Source organism: Cydia strobilella, chromosome 9 (genome assembly GCF_947568885.1).
Source record: "Cydia strobilella chromosome 9, ilCydStro3.1, whole genome shotgun sequence".
Lineage (NCBI taxonomy): Eukaryota > Metazoa > Arthropoda > Insecta > Lepidoptera > Tortricidae > Cydia > Cydia strobilella.
The window spans coordinates 13,121,808-13,139,440 of record NC_086049.1 but is presented as its reverse complement, the minus strand read 5'-3'; the positions used below and the strand labels follow the sequence as shown (position 1 = coordinate 13,139,440).

At 37.1% G+C, this 17,633-nt stretch overlaps 1 protein-coding gene across 1 annotated transcript in view; it reads left to right on the top strand.

Annotated features, from left to right (window-relative positions):
- Positions 1-17,633, top strand: part of LOC134744410 (uncharacterized) — a 60,880-nt gene that overhangs the window by 22,076 nt on the left and 21,171 nt on the right. The window contains exon 4 of the mRNA XM_063678220.1: positions 11,554-11,692. Coding sequence (XP_063534290.1) covers positions 11,554-11,692 — 139 coding nt within the window. The remainder of the gene's footprint in view (positions 1-11,553; positions 11,693-17,633) is intronic.

Sequence of the window (17,633 nt, the reverse complement as noted above, 5' to 3'; positions counted from 1 at the left end):
CTTCATTAAGTTCAGAGCTAATTAAGAGGGTAAGAGATTAAGACCTTAATCTTGGGAGGGAAGGGAACTTCCTACCTCGGACTAAGCACTACATATAATCAGGATAGAACTTCACTTCAGGTAAGTTCGTTTAATCCTGTAATTATATTTGTGCTTAGTCCGAGGTAGTTATTACATGTAGATGTTCAGAGAAAATTAATAATAGTAGATTGTTAACCAAGGGACGAAAGGCACTCATTTCTGCCGAGGTATTTTGGCGCTCGAATGCAGTGAGAGCGCCAATAGTCCGAGGCAGAAATGATGCCTTTCACCCGAGTTAAACACTCTACTTTTCATTTCGAATACGAGGAAAGTAAAATGCATGTATTTTTTTTAAAACATGACTAAGTATACATTTTTATAGTATTTCTTGAGGGTACTTTCAATTAACAATTCAGACAAAAGTATCGTTATTTATGGAATGGAGAGTCAAATATCAAAATGAAAAATTTATTACAAATCCATTTAAACTCAAATTTCAATTGCGTATCGTAAAAAAATTAAAAAAGTCGTACTTCGAACGTAAAATGCTCTAGTGCAGACACGTATCATTTTCTGCGCACCTTTTAGAACAACAATGACCCTCTTTCAGAGCATGAGAAATGAAAACATTATTTATTTACTTTTGTTTTAATGGAAAAAAGAGACTTACTATCTCAAGTATCTTACATTTTATACCTTAGGTATACTTACTGTATTCTTAACAGTTATAATGAGATCAAATTAGAACAACCATACAGATTAAATCTTAAATAAAATTAATCAGTGAGTAACAGTCTTATATTACTCTTATAAGCTCCTTAACTAATTTCTTAACAGTTAATCAACAATAACTATTTGTTTGTACTGTCTTAGTACAAGTTTCAACTATTTTTTTTTAATAAAACGTAACTCAGGACTTGACCCTTACAATAAAAACTATACTAAACACAAAACATTTTAATCTCCGAGCACTGCTCGGGCAAATCGAACTTGGTCATTAACCATATTAGTTAGTGGTCTATTATAATGTCGGGCAAATGTGTGCGACCTTGATGACCAACCTACAGCCTTCATTATGCTGTCTATAGTAAGACCTTCTCTGTGCGCTCTAGAAGAAGACGCATGTCTAGTGGAATGAGCTGAAAATTTAGATATATCCACCCCACTATCATTCATAATTTGCTTCAGCCATCTACTAATGGTCTGAGTGGAGGCTTCCCTGATAGGACTTTTAAAAGTAAGAAAAAGGTTCTTTAGAGAACTATTTTCTTGTCGTATACTCTGAGTAATTTTTAAATATTTAGTTAAAGTTTTAGCGGGACATATCTCAGGTTTGTTAGTTAAATATGGTATGCTAAGTACTGTTGGAGAACGTCTGGGCCCAGAGGTCTTCAAAAGGTTTGTAATTTGTATTGTGAAACCATCTGTAGAGGTCTTAATATTATAAATTTTAATATAAAAAAGAGTCTGTACTCTTTGGCCTGTTGCCAAAATCAGTAGCATTGCTAGTTTCTTTGTAAGCAATTCTAGTTGCAAAGATTCTAAGGGATATAGATTTCCTAAGAATGTTAATACTGTGTCCGGATTCCAAGTATCGTTATACTTGGGTTTCATAGGGCGCAACTTATAAAACCCTTTGAATAGGCGCTTAATTCTCTCATCTGTGCCTATGTGACTGCCAATTATAAGGGATAACGCTGAGCGATAGCAATTGAGTGATTGATAAGACAGGCCATTCTCAAAGCAATTTGTTAAGTATGATATTATGATAGGCACTGATGCACTGAATGTATCTATACTATTACGTTTACTATAAAGCCACCACTGGCGTAAACAACTATTATATTGTTTAATGGAGTTCTTAGATAATGAAGCAATCATAATGTCAATTGAACGTTCTGCAATTAATCTTCTTTTAAACGCTTCCCTGATAATTTGCACGCCGCCAGGATAAGTTGAGTCTGGAGTGGGTGGGCAGTTCTGAAAGGAGACACGAGGAGATCTTCAGATGGTCCGAATGTTAGCATATCTGATATTACCATAGATTTTAAAAGTGGATACCAAACTTGAGATGGCCATAGAGGAAATACTAAAATGCCTGTGGCCTTTTCTGATTTAATTTTATGAAGAACCTTTAGTAGAATACCAAAAGGTGGGAAAGCGTAGAAAAAGGTAGAGTTCCATTTGACTGTGAAAGCGTCAATGTTCCAGGCGAAAGGATCCCTGTGCCATGATATATATTTGTCACATTTGTGATTAATTCGTGACGCAAACAGGTCTAATTCGGGGAAGCCGAATCTATTAACAATCATATTAAAAACTAGCTGTGCCCGCGGCTTCGCCTGCGTGGAATCCGGTCTGTGTCAGTAAGCGGCTAATTCACGCCTAATTTATCTCCCTGTCCCCTGGAGACGGAACTTAAAGTAAAGTTGACAGATGGATACGCTAGAGGACTGTAGTCCAGATAAAATATTTTACAATTAGGTACCTACCACCAAAGATAGATATAACTCCGTAATAGATGGATACAGTCTAAGGAAAAAACGTGCCTCGAAAATCACGAAAATTTGATTCTCGATCAGATGTCGCTACTACCTTTTGCCTACTCTCGTATAGAGGGCGTTAACGGTTTCGTTAGTTATTATTTAACAATTTTAACGCATATCAGTGAAAGAACATGGGTCAAAATAATAAAAATAATTAATTCAAATAAAAAAAATCATTTATCCATATTTAAATACATTTTATCGTATTTTTATAAATCTTCATTTTTAGTTTTAAAGTGTGTCGATAGATGGCAGTGAATTTACTGTGGTTACAATATTTACTATGACAGTACCGCTCTATAATATTATATCCTCTTTGCTACCACTAAATAAAATTACACTCCAAAATAAAATTTTTTTTGCCCTTATTCAAATTTTTGACGTGATTTAAACGCCATAGAGTAGTAGGTGTATATCGAACGATGCAGTACCATTTTTGTATTTTTACGACCTTGACTGTACCTATCCAAATCGGGTACACTACATAATTCGGAAAATTTTTATTCCGAATTTTAGAATGTCGAATTTTATCATTCCGATTTCAAAATTCCGACTGTCATAATTACGAATGATGAAAATCACGAATATTTATATTTCCGAAAACCCAAAAAGCCGAATTTTGTAAATTCCGAATACATAATTCCGACTATAACAATTCCGATGGTGGTAAACACCGAATTTAACATTTACGATTTTCAAAATCACGAATTTGGAATTGCCCTTATTCCGAATTGACGTGATTCCTATTTTAAATATCCCAATTTTTAAATTTCCACTTTTTTGGCATCAGTTCATTTTCTTGAGGGTCGCAGTTCTAACCTAACCTAACCCACTTTTCTGGCAACAGTTCGTTTTCTTGGGGGTCGCAATTCTAACCTAACCTAACCCACTTCTGGCAACAGTTCGTTTTCTTGGGGGTCGCAGTTCTAACCTAACCTAACCCACTTCTAGCAACAGTTCGGGTTCGCAGTTCTGTCTAATTTATTTATGCCGAATTTTTATGCAAAAATATTTTATGCCGAATTTAACATGACGCGGCACGACAGGTAAGGTACCCTAAATAATTACTAAAACGTGAGTCTTCATTTGAATATCACGGATTTCATTTTTCCGATCTTGTACAAAACCGAATTTCTGAATACCGAATTATTTTATTTCCGATCGGACAATGATTTTTCGGAATTTAGGAATTCGGAAAAAAATATTTTCGGAAAAGTGTAAAATCGGAACTTTAAGCTTTCTGTCAAGTGACAATCGGATTTAAAGTTTTCGGAAATAGCACATTCGTGATTTTATTCCATCGTATTTTTAAAAATCGTAATTTTGATATTTCGGACTTATAAATAATCGGGATTATGAAAGTCGTGGTTATAAAAATCGGAAAAACGTATTTCGGAATATTTGGGTGTTATCATCAAAATCATGTTATCCAAATCGGTCCTCCAGTCAAATCAGTCTAAGCATGACGCCGGCGGCGGGCAGCGTCTGCCCCTTTTTTTTGTTTTCGGAGTGGGAAATGCAACTGCGTAGCGTCTGCCCCTACGACTTGTTGATGGTCATAGCGAAGCAGACGCTCACGGGGACCTGTAGGCGCTTGAAGCGGAACGGGAAGTTGCTCGGAATGAGGGGGATACGCAGGATGAACACGGCTTCTCCGGCGCCACACTCCGTCAGGATCTGCGCCTACATATGTATTGCGTACGATGTATTTGGGATCACAATCGAAACTCGCGCTGGCTTGCCGTGTCAGCCGAAAGCGAAGCGACCTGCCTGGCTAGAGCGCCACTGAGTCTCTCACCGTGGTTTTTCTCAGACTCCTGAGACCGTGCCCCTTTTGGCCGCAATGCATTGCGAGACTTTCGCGAAAGATTCGATTTTTTTCGGGAAAGCATGGTAACGCGTATAAGTCCCAAATCGTTTGACATTTACTGAAAAATGTTTTTTTTAAAGTACCCACCTTCGTGACCATTATTAAGAGGAAAGGGCACGGCCGCTGCTGCAAACGTAGTCTCCATTTTTTGGATAAAAACTACCCTTTGTTCTTCCACGGGACTCAAACTATCTCTATACCAAATTTTATCTAAATCGGTTTAGCGGTTTAAGCGTGAAGAGAAATTAAAAAAAGTTTTTTTCATATTAAAAAAAATCTTGCTTTTTAATATAATTAACGTTTTGCAAAGTTTTAAGTTCCTAGCTTAAAATAAAATTGCACCCCAAGACAAACTTTCATCCCCTTTTCAACCCCCTGAGGGGTTAAATTTCCAAAAACGTCAAAATTAGTTTTTTTGTAATCGTCTATCATACCTTTCTAAGAAGTTTCAAAGCATTTGTAATGGATTCAAACTTTCAACCCCCTTTTAACCCTGTTAGGGGACGAATTCTTGAAAACGCTAAAAGCACTTTTCCTGTATTATAATAATATGCCCATTATACAGTTTCAAGTAACGCACTCAAAAAAAATTGATCTCCATACAAACTTTCAACCTCTATTTCACCTCCTTAGGGGATGAATTTTCAAAAACGCTGAAATTAGTTTTCTTGTATTTCAATAATATATCTTCTTACGAAGTTTCAAATTGCTAGCTTTAAATAAATCTTGAACCCCATACAAACTTTCATCCCCTTTTTAACCCCCTTAGGGGTAAAATTTCTTAAATTTTTATAGCCTATAACCTGGCCGTGGATTTTTTCGACAGATTAGTAAAGTTTGCATCAAAATCCGTTCAGCCGTTTTCATTTTATGCGCGGTCAAATAAACAGACAAACAGATAAACAGATAAACAGATAAACAGACAAACAGATAAACAGACAAAAATTCTAAAAACTGTTGGAATGTGTTCTGTTATCGATTCTAAGTATCCCCAGCCAATTTTTTTTCGAATATCTTCCATGTACAGACTTTCGACCGTCTTCCGCTTTATTATATGTATAGATATCCTGCGCAAGTTCCCACTCAGTATCTACATTAAAATTGCGAGACTGAAAATCAGCCTCAATGTTTTCTTTTGATTTAATGTAAGATGCGAAGATCCATAGATTTCTCGCTTCACACCACCTCCATATCTGTCTAGTAATGTTATTTAATAACGGGTATTGCACCCCACCCATACGGTTAATATATGCTATGGCCGTTGTGTTGTCTATCCTGAGAAGTACTTCACAGTCGTTATAAATATAAGCACGTCTACGAACGTCGTCTATTACGTCTGTGAAGCATCTTAGAGCAAAGAAAGCTGCTAAAAGTTCTAAATAGTTAATGTGTTGATTGCGCTCCCACTCAGACCAATTGCCTTGTGTACTTTGGCCATTACAAAATGCACCCCATCCCATAAGTGAAGCATCTGAGAATATTTCTAAGGAGAAGTTATATTGTTTAATGTTATTACTCTTTACTAAAATGTTCTCTTTCCACCACATTAAGTCTGTTTTGATTGGTTTATTGATGTTCATAATTCCTTCAAAATTATCATTATGGCATTCCAGAGCTAAGAACTTTTCCCTTTCTAAGTTTTTTGTGTATACAAAACCATAAGGAATTGCTATGCAGACTGATACTAAATTTCCTAATAATTTTGCAAATTCTCGAATACTGCATGATTTAATTTTAAGGAAGTCTTTAATTAAAGAGTATAAATTATTACGTTTCTTTAATGTAGGGCTTAAAGTCATGGTTTTTGAATTAATAGTAAAGCCTAAATACTCTTTCACTTGGGATGGAGTTATAGAGCTCTTTTCATCATTAATTATGAAACCTAAACATTGTAATAAATTACATGTTGTTTGGGTGTTATTTAGACATTCCTTGTAAGTACTCCCAAGACAAATAATGTCATCAAGGTAGATAATAATCCTAAAACCCTGTTCTCTCAGTGTTTCAATAGCCGGTTTTAAAAGTTTAGTAAAAACTAGAGGAGCTGTAGACAAACCAAATGGCATACAGTTAAATTCATATAATTTCTTATTGAATGTAAATCTTAAATATTTCTTATGTGATTCATTTATAGGCACCAAATAATATGCATGTTTTAAGTCAATAGTGCACATGTAATCCTCTGCTGTAACTAGTTTACATAATGTCCTAATGTCTTCCAGCTTGAAATGTTTTGTTATAATAAATCTGTTTAAACACTTTAAATTGAGAATAAATCTGTGAGACCCATCTTTTTTAGGGATAGTAAAGATACTAGACAGAAATTGCCCTTTACTTGGTTGACATTGGGTAATAGCCCCCATTACAAAAAGTTTATGTATTTCCATTTTATTTTCACGGGACGCGAACCGTTAGTTTTTCGCGCTAAAACAGGAATGAAGTACGGTGACCATAGTGTTGCCAGGTAGGGTTATATTTTTTTTTTAGGCTCTGAAATCGCGACGTTAGACGCTGGAATCGGGATACTACATGTAATAACTACCTCGGACTAAGCACTAATATAATTAATGAATATTATTCTTACAAACTATTCTTATACTAAAATATTATCTTAATTACAAAACGATGAGAAAGGTAAACATTAATAGATAAATTATGTACATGGTTCAAATGATGCTAAAGGTAAATAGTATTAGATGAGTAATTTGTTATGGAGGTAGGTAAATTGAGGCCCGTGGAAGGACTTAGGATAGTTTTCATCAATCATAATCATTCTACGCAGACGAAGTCGCGGGCAGAATATGAATATGAAGCTAGTCTACCATTACCATAAACGTAAATACCTACACAGCCGCAATCGTAATACCTTATCTGATATCTTTTAAGCCTTAGCCTGGCTTTAGAATTTCTCCCGTAGATGACCTACTTTAAGATACCTATAATCTCATCGACACTCGACAGTTATCCGATAGACGAAGGAGCTCAATACAAAAACGTTATACTCGTATGTGCTAGAGTAGATCTACGGCCTGATTCGAACTTTAAGATACGTCAAATATTAGGTCTAGATACGATATTGATCCGATACGTCTGTGTCAAAAGTGACTTTGAAGTGCATTTTAAAAGATTGACCTAATTAAAACTGACCCGTGGTTAACCTGGAGCGGTATTCGACATGCGTTAAGTGACGTTTCGTGTTGAACTTCAGTTGAATGGAAGAAATCGTGTGTTGTCGAATAGGTAAATTTGACATTAGCAATCCACAGTTAGGTGACAACGAAACCAAACCGAACCACGCAGAGTTCAGAGCCATTTTAAACCGTATAGTAGTAAGAAAACAAAGTTGATTTTTGTTGCATAATTTTTTCAATGAATGAGTTTTGGTTGTACCAAATGATACTTTCCACAGTTGATGAACAAATGATTCATTCCACTGTTGAACTGATGTTGAAGCCGAAACTGACAGTTGTGCATCTCGAATAGGGCCCCTGGTTTTTATACGAGTGAAATAGTGTTTAGACTCTGACCACGATAACTTTGCACAAACTTTGACAGTATAAGAATGCAAACATATACCTACTTTTTCTTGACGTAGCACTTGGCATGAAAACTTAGCCTGGTCCGACTCTAAGTAGCAGTCGTATTTAATAATTTAAATTATTTTATTTATTTTAATTTAATCATATAATAGGCCTGTTTTCACTCACTGAGAATACTAATTTTCCAGACAGAAACAGCCCATTGGAGTGTCCTTTCGGATATAATAAAAGCTTTTTCTTTTTATAAATAAAAATACTCGTACCATTAGGAATCTTAAGAAAATTTCATTTGTTATGCCTGGGAAGATTTTACTACCTTTACCTTAATAAAATTTAAAAAGAAAAATGTAACGAATTACAACTTAAGTATATACATAAGGCGTAGATTTTGTAAAAGGAAACTTGTACAGTGATATTTACCGCCGCTTCTCCATAAAATCGTAGTTTCTGTATCCGGATGTGAATATTTTAGAAAATATTATTACACAGAATGCTATGCCCGTTCGTTTTTTTATTTTAAAACCTTTAACAAATAAATACATACCCCCCCCCCCCCTCCCCGCACCCAGGTGGTATGCATTTTTTTTTTTTATGTGATATTCAGCAAACGAGCAGACGAGCCGCCTGATGTGAAGCAGTCATCGTCGCCCATGGACGTAAGCAACATCACAGGAGCCACTTAAGCATTGCCGACCCTTGAGAACCCTAAATACCATTTGGAGCATTCCATTCCACGAAATTGTCTACCGTTGTCCCGTACGAACGCGAATTTTCTCAGGATTTGCAGGTATAAGAGTTTCCTTTTTTGTGACAAATGGTCAAAAATATGCACAGAAAAATAATCATCTGCTTTAAAAGCCGAAAAAAACAAAAAATAAAATGCGTTTGTACGAGACAGCCCGCGTGGAATGCTACATTTTCCCCCTTAATAAAAAAAAAGGAGGTCGTTATAATAATTAAATAGATAACCTACATCTCATTTATAATGTTGTCGTCCTATACGTTTGTATGAAATGTACCTAAGTTAGTTATCACTAATAAATGCAATAATTTGATTTGATTTATACCTAACCTAACCTACCTTTATCAGACGTCGCAATTTGCGGAAAATCACGTCGAAATTGGTTTAGTCCAACAGGCGCTCAATCTCAACTCAACTCTCAATATCGTGTCGTGATGCTCGTGGCATACTGCGTCACAAATTACGTTCCCAAAACTTTGTATGGGATCATCCTTGATAAAACTGGACGTTGATCTCGGGAACAACAATACGAAATTGGAGATCTCGCTCACACTGGATACCTGAAGCTTTCTATTGTGAATAACGGCCAGGCACACAACCCCCTGCTTCCTTAGACGTGACTTACTAACTTAATTGGATAACCTCTGGCTCTGAACCTTCAGAGCGCAAGTGAGCTATAAACTACAGTTTCCAGTATAATATGATCCCCAAAAATGCGTCGTTTTCACAGACTATGAGATCACGCTAATACTGGTTCTTCGAAACGAACCAGCATTAGTGTGAAATAACAGCCAACAACGTTGGTGATAAATATTTATAGAAGTTGCTGAGATAAAACGACTGTGGTGCGGGTACCTGAAAAATGTCACGTCACCTACCTACCTAAAGAACTATTAAAAGAAGTGGAAAATGTAGTCATGCAGTTCGTTCCTATAATATCAATTTGTTTATCCCTGTTTAGAGATTAGATATCTATGCTATATAAATAAGACATCCAGGAAATGATGCGTGCTCTTAAACCTTTTTTTTGTGGGTGTACAGTGTGTGTAATACCTGTATTTTTTTAAATATATTTGTTTACAAGATAGGTTTACACCAATTGTTGTTAAATAATTTAACAACAATCAAGTATTTGCAGCTGAAATTTAGGTGTGCTATTCAAATGTGGCTATTATTTTCTCTGGATAAATTGTTCACCCAGAACAAAAGATTGTTATTCATTATCCAAATACTCGTAACAATGAGTAGCTCGTAGGTTTAAGTTTCTTAACTAGATCTTAAGATTTCTAGATCTGATCTTTATACTCACCTCGCAGAACTTGGCTATAGATTAAAAATACGAGTATACCCCGTATGCTGTTTACAGTACACGCGTGTATATTTTGGATTACAGTATCTATTTATTTAGATAAGTAATACCCAGTATAAAACCGTAAGTAAACAAAATATGCATATAAAAATCTAATTGTAAGCTGTTGACACTTTCATCGATAAAAGCGTTATAAAGTAACGTATCAAATATTCAAAACATAAACGCCATCATCATACAGATAGCATCGCGATATTCATGATACATACCTAGATAATAACACACACGAGTTTGGATATTTATACAAATATTTACATGACATGTATCTACAATATACATAGGTACAATATTTTGGTAACAAACGAAACGCAAGCAAGCAACGAAGAGTACCTACTTAAACTAAAATTATAATGTAAACTCAGCGTCAAGTACTCTGTAGCAGTCAGTGACCAAAGATTTCGGTACACTATACTAAATATATGGTGCACCGAACTAAATGACTATACTTTGGTTGCTACAAAGTATTTGACGCTCATCAGTGTACCTAGACGTAAATGTCGTAAGTCGTAATATAAGTTTACACAAATGCTCATCAAAGTAAACTAGATTTCTAAAATCACACTCGGACCAAACTGTATAAAATAAAAATATACGTGTTCCAATACTATATGTAAAATTGTACATGTATGTTAATGGTGGGTACGAGTCTACCTGCTGTGTTATTAATGTATTGCTAACAGAAACCGATTGAAGGACGTAGGCACTCCCTTGGAAGTAAATATTGGCTCGCAATTAACATGGTATAAACACTATAAACTTGTACAGAGCAGTAACCTACCTGTGGCCTATGTAAGTTAGATAGATGTTTAACATACATTAAGCCCCGAGTCTGTAGGTATATAACATATAATACAGAATAGATTATAGTACGTAGAGAATTCTTACTGTCTGACAAAACCGTTTTTTACTGTGTATCACGTTGCCTCTCTCTATACGAATGTTGTAAGAACTAAGTCAGTGCAGAGTTAGTTTGTTCCGACTTCACGCCCTTTACTTGAGTGGCCTTCAGTGACCGACCGTGACCGAGCTTTATGAGCTCCAGTCCTGTTTGTTTAGCTATGCGACATGAGTGTGTATTGTGGGGTGAAAAAGTGTGACAAATCTTTAAAATGCTCGAGGTTAGCTCAACTGACCGAAGTTAACAATAGGATGTTCTTTCTGACTTAGGTGTATTCATGAGGAATGTTTGATTTCATTATATCCCACTCCCAGATAAGCTTGCCCGAGCAGTTGTATTTATTAAAGCAATTTCTCACTGCACATTTGTCATGCTTCATGCTACTTCAGTCAACCTCAGTAATTTTTGTACTGAGACTGACTGAAATAGCATAACACGTTCGTGCGTTTCCGTGAAAATACGATGATAAAGGAATATCATTACAACTGTACGTTTGCTGTAGAGATATTATAGTGGACATCTGAGCCTTTACGCTGATTGGCTATCTTACGATCGTCTTTTGTTCCAGTTGCTCAACGGCGATGCTATGCGCGTCCATCATGACAGACCACTGGGAGCACGTGGTTTGGGAGCGAGCCGCGCTAGCGGCGCTAGCCAACGCGTCTAGTACTACGCTACAGTGGCTACTGGACGAGAAAGTCGCTAAAGTAAGTAACTTATACTTTAGTAGACTACACACAATGACAAATGTTATTCACACAATGAGCCGTGGTTCGAAAGCGCTAGCCAAAGCGTCCAGCACTACGCTACTGTGGCTACTGGACGAGAAAGTCGCTAACATGAGTTCCAACGTACATGTATTTTCATGGCATGGCGGTATGTCGCGTTGCATCACCACGCGTAACAGCCGTGAAAACACATATCGTGTTCTCACGTTATAAATTAAAAATTCTAACTGATCTTCCCATGGCTGTTACGGCTTTAACGAGTATGTGTGGTGGTGGATAAGCGTAATTCACGTGTATATAAAATATACATCCATCGCTGCAGTGCCGTGGAGAAAATCATAAATAAATGCAATACAATAAAAAAAATAGTCGTGGTTTAGCATTTCTAACAACTATCATCTAGAGGTAACTTAAAAAAAAAACTAAAATGTAATGGCACATGTTGTAGGTAGTCTATCGCTCGCTTCAGAGCTTATGCGCGAGAGGTTCGACTCAGTGATATATGGACCCATCGGCAGGTTATGTTTGGCTGTATAATCTTATACTGTATAGTAATGGAATGGAATCACTCAACAGCATTCGAAAATAGACGTAGTGTATAAACCATTAGCCAGTAAACCCCGCTTAAATATCTAATACCTATTACAGTTGCAGCCCTAGTTGCCAGCCCCCAGTTCCTTCTTATCTATATTATGCATGCAACAGTTGCACTTTAAAGGGTGGTTTAACTATGCTGCACGTTAAAATACAAAGAACGGCGTGCATGGCTATTACTGGCGCGTTTAGAACGACGCCAACAGCGGCGATGGAGGTACTACTAGACCTCCCGCCGCTGCACCTAGTGATACAATCTGAGGCGCGGAAATCGTTACACAGGCTGGCTTTGACAGGCCTCTGGAGCGATAACAAGCCAAAGACTAAACACACAAACATGGAATGTGACAATTTCATGAAAAGGATTACGAATATGGGCTGCGATAAGATGCAACCCAAGTTTGTGTTCCGTAAGAATTTTAATGTTAAAGTTCCAACAAGGGCTGAATGGACCGAAGGTCTTGAAGCACCAATGTCTGATGAAAATGACATCATATGGTATACAGACGGGTCCAAGACAGATTCTGGTACTGGGGCAGGCATTTATGCAAATGACTTTAGTAGTAGCATAAGCATGGGCAATTACGCCACTGTCTTCCAAGCCGAGACATACGCTATAATTGCCTGTGCACATGAGAATATAGTTAGGCAAACCCAAGGGAAGAATATCTATATTCTTAGCGCCAGTCAAGCTGCACTCAAAGCGCTTAAGGCGCCTAGAGTGGACTCTAGACTGGTATACAATGGCATCCAAGCTCTGAACAAGCTTGGAAGGCAAAACAAAGTGCAACTGGTGTGGATCCCAGGGCACGAGGGATTCATGGGCAATGAAAATGCAGATGAACTTGCCAGAGCCGGATCTGCAAACAACCTTATAGGTCCGGAACCGTTCGTGGGGCTCTCACAGGGAACCATCACAACGGCTATCAAAGACCTTACTAAGACCAAACACCAGGAAGAATGGGACAGTCTGACGGGTCTAAAGCACTCAAAGCTCTTTATACAAGGGGTAGACTCTGGTTGGAGCAAAAAGCTTTGGAAACTTAGCAAACGGCAACTCCAAATAATAACGGGGGTGTTTACTGGCCATTACGGGGTCAAGGGAATCCTGGCCAAGATGGGGCACGCTGACAACACCGATTGTCGTATGTGTGGCGAAGAGGAAGAGACAATAGAACACCTTATGTGTGAATGTCACGCCCTCGCCAGACAAAGAATGAAGGACTTTGGAACAGGCTACCTGGTACCAAAGGAATTCAAAAAGCTACCCATAAGGTCCATCATCCGGCATATGGAGATGGTGGGGAAGGCTCTTGAGTAGCGGACGGATCTTTCCTAGGGGGCAACTGCACTAAAGATCCCTATGGGTCGAAGTGTATCCGTAAGGGCCCCCGAAACCATAAGATAAGATAAGATAACTATGCTGCACGTTATTGTAATCGTATCAAAGAGAATCCCATCAAAAACCACCAGAGAAAAGTAAAAAATTACATTACTAGAAGAAGATATGGCTGAGCGTAGCGGCCGAGCGTAGAGCGGTCAAGTAGCGGCCGAGTAGCGGCCGAGCGTAGCGCCCGAGCGTAGGGATACGCGGCCGGCAACCCCGATTCTCGCAGAGATTTGTAGTGCTTTTCTCAAAATTGCAATGAAATAATAATAATAATATGATGACGATGATGATTGTTTCATGTCCTAATGTGATACTTAGGTTCAGTGCGTGGGGTATTAAAAAGGAACAAAAATTTGATTATTTTTTCGCTACGACGCACGGTTTGGGACAGCCCTATAAAGATTTTCTTTTATTTCATCAGGAAAAGATGTTTAGACATGCAGAAATCTTTATAGAGCTGTATCTCCTAAACCATGCATCGTAGCGCGAAAATAATAACATTTTCGTTCCCCTTAAATACCCCTAAGTAATATATATGTAATTAAAAAAACCGGCCAAGCAACTGCGAGTCGGACTCGCGCACGAAGGGTTCCGTACCATTACGAAAAAAACAGCAAAAAATCACGTTTGTTGTATGGGAGTCCCATTTTAATATTTATATTATTCTGTTTTTAGTATTTGTTGTTATAACGGCAACAGAAATACATCATCTGTGAAAATTTCAACTGTCTAGCTATCACGGTTCATGAGATACAGCCTGGTGACAGACAGACAGACAGACAGACAGACAGACAGACAGACGGACAGACGGACAGCGGAGTCTTAGTAATAGGGTCCCGTTTTTACCCTTTGGGTACGGAACCCAAAAAACACAAAAAAACCTGTAGAATACAGCAGCCAATTTTTTTCGCTATTTCGGAGTTCGTCCCATAATAAATGTTGCGCAGTATGTCTACCTATCAAAATGTCGCTAAGGGTAGAAAAAAATCTTTTTATATTCAATTTTACATATTCCGTTTAGTTCTCCGAGTGTTAAAAATATCCTAGAGAGCCTGAAGCTCATAAAATTTATCTTTGGACGTAGCAAAATTAGAAGAAATAGCAATACCGACATCAACAGGATTGCATAGTTTGACACTGGATGACTGTACGAGTAGGTAACATTACTTAAGTACATTTATAACCAGAGTTCAAAGTGCAATGTGAAAGCGCTCTAAGATGAGGGACGCAACTTTCTTTATTATTAACTGGTTTATTATAGTTACCTACTTACAAATATACTTCATTTATGTGCTACCCACGTTAAAAGTTTGAGAACTTTCCCGTCTACTCTCTGTAGAAACTTTATTCGTGTATCCCTTTGTATCGTAGCCTAGAATCTTGAAGATCGAGTTTGTCGGCTGATTTTTATAATTCATTTTCGTTTGGAAACTTTCTTTGCTGCCAGAGTGCCAGCATTTTTAAAAACGTAGGTGCACGTTGGAATGGGACCTTTTATTATAGTCGTAAAACCCCGGGAATGTACTTATATATATTTTTTCATTGATTACCTGGACGGTCAGTATCAGTAGAAGCCCCGTAATACAAAACTTGGCAGCCGGTCAAATCTCGCCAATATAGAACTTGTCGACAAGAGCTACCTTTTTTAGATAATGTAGGAAAATTTCCTCTTTCATAGACAAATTAGACAATCATACTGACTCTATTTTGCCTTTCCCAATTTTAGAACATTGTGAAATGAAAATACATAGAACAATTCCCATTTTTTGTTAAAACCCATATATCTCTTTTACTGGCCATAAATGTAGGAAAATAAGATATACTTTGTATACCTTAGTAAATTTGTCATCTACTAAGTACAAAAAAAATAATTTGAGTTCATTTTGGGGCCTAAAATCAATTTCAAAAAAGGTGTACCAAACTGCCCCGCTTCCCCCTATAGTATTTTTTCTAGTTACATTCACAGTAAGTAGTTAGTTACATCATAGACTAACTTATACTAGAGCGGTACTGTCATAGTAAATTTTGTAACCACAGTAAATTCACTGCCATCTGTCGACACACTTTAAAACTAAAAATAAATATTTATAAAATACGATAAAATGTATTTAAATATGGAAAAATGATTTATTTATTTGTTTTAATTATTTTTATGATTTTGACCCATGTTCTTTCACTGATATGCGTTAAAATTGTTAAATAACAAACGAAACCGTCAACGCCATCTATACGACAGTAAGCCAAAGCTAGTAGCGCCCTCTGAACGAGAATCAAATTTTCTTGATTTTCGAGGCACGTTTTTTCCTTAGACTGTATCCATCTATTACGGAGTTATATCTATCTTTGGTTACATTCACTGCCAACGCGAGCTACGCGCTACGTTATTTTTCCGCTTTGTAACGAAAAGGCCTTCGAACAGAGGAACCGCACTAGAAGTGTTAAAGAGCGTATTTTCTTACCACTGCATACCTATATGTAAAACGAGCACCTTTGGATAAAATCAAGACATTTAAATTTAATTTTAAATCACGATAGTAAATTTAAAAGGGCACTCAAGAGAATATTAGTTTCAAAGCAATTTTGTTGAATATCAAACAGCGTGCTTAAAGAAAATTTAACGTTTTTATTAGTTCAATTTTGAACTATGGAAATTTTAATAATTTTATCGTAATGGGAATATTCTGTGTAGTGAAGTGTAATGAAGTTTATTTAGGTCACCTTGGAAATGTTTTGCACGCAAGCTATTGTGGTTTTTGCGTAAGATGGTAATATTTTCGCTGGTTGTATTATGGAACGACCTTCAAATTTTGTTGTATAATGTCCTTCAATCCTGCCACTGTTATGTAAATGACATTGAGACTTAACCTAGTCATTGTCAATAGAATACCTAAAGCTATAAGTACACATTATAACTTTTCACCAATATTAGTTATTAGCTCTTCTTCTTACGACAACAGCATTCTGAGGATACGGGCCTAGTTCCCCTTCAGGTGGGAAAGTCAGTTCTCAATAGCCGATACCTTCGTAAAACAAACTGAGTCTGACATTGCCATCTGACCTTCCCACTTAAAGAGGAAACTAGGAGTACTAGGACCTTGTTAGGACTTGTGGCGGGACTAAAGGACATTACTGAGTGCCTGTACCTGTCCCTATTCTTGATTTTACGTTGCTCCGTGGACACTAAGACAACGTAAGGTAGAAGTGGAGATTAGTTTAGTTTATGCTCAATGCTCGTGGTAATTGCAAAGTTGGGCGAATATCATCAATTCATCAATCATATGGAAAAAAATTCACCTATGCCAATAGAAGTTTCTCTACTTGAATACGTAGGTTTTGGCTGTAAAAACAATCGGAAAATTTAGATTAGGTACACCTAGCGAATACAAATGATCAAAGGGAAATTGCTTCGTATTTAGAGAAAATGGCCTTTTAAAAACAATTCCGCTAAGGTACACTACAATATAAACGGTCCAGTTTGCTGCTTGAAATTAAGGCTAACGATATATACATTGCTGTTATTTCTACAGCTTACCTACCAAACGCGTCGCTACAAAACCAAATCATGTGTGAGTGTGACCTCCGATTGCTTATAGTTGTGGCAGAATTTGAAGATCACACTTACTGATTAGCTTGAATCTCCTGAATTTGAAGCGATTAGTCTGTGTTTGCCTACTTGCCCGGGACAATTGCAGCCTCGTGTGTACTTTCCTGGCATCAGGATAAAAATCAGCTTGTGCGCTTATTTCTTAGCCGGTTATATTGCCTTCTTTGTAAAAAATTTTAGGACGCACCGTTTGCGAGGGACGGAGCGAGTATGCAATTCACTTTAAAGTTATTTTCCTTTCTTATTTACTGGAGAGTAAAGTATAAGTATTTAAGGTAAACGCGAAACTTATATCTTGTGTACACCTTATCCTATAAGTTTTATGTTACTTA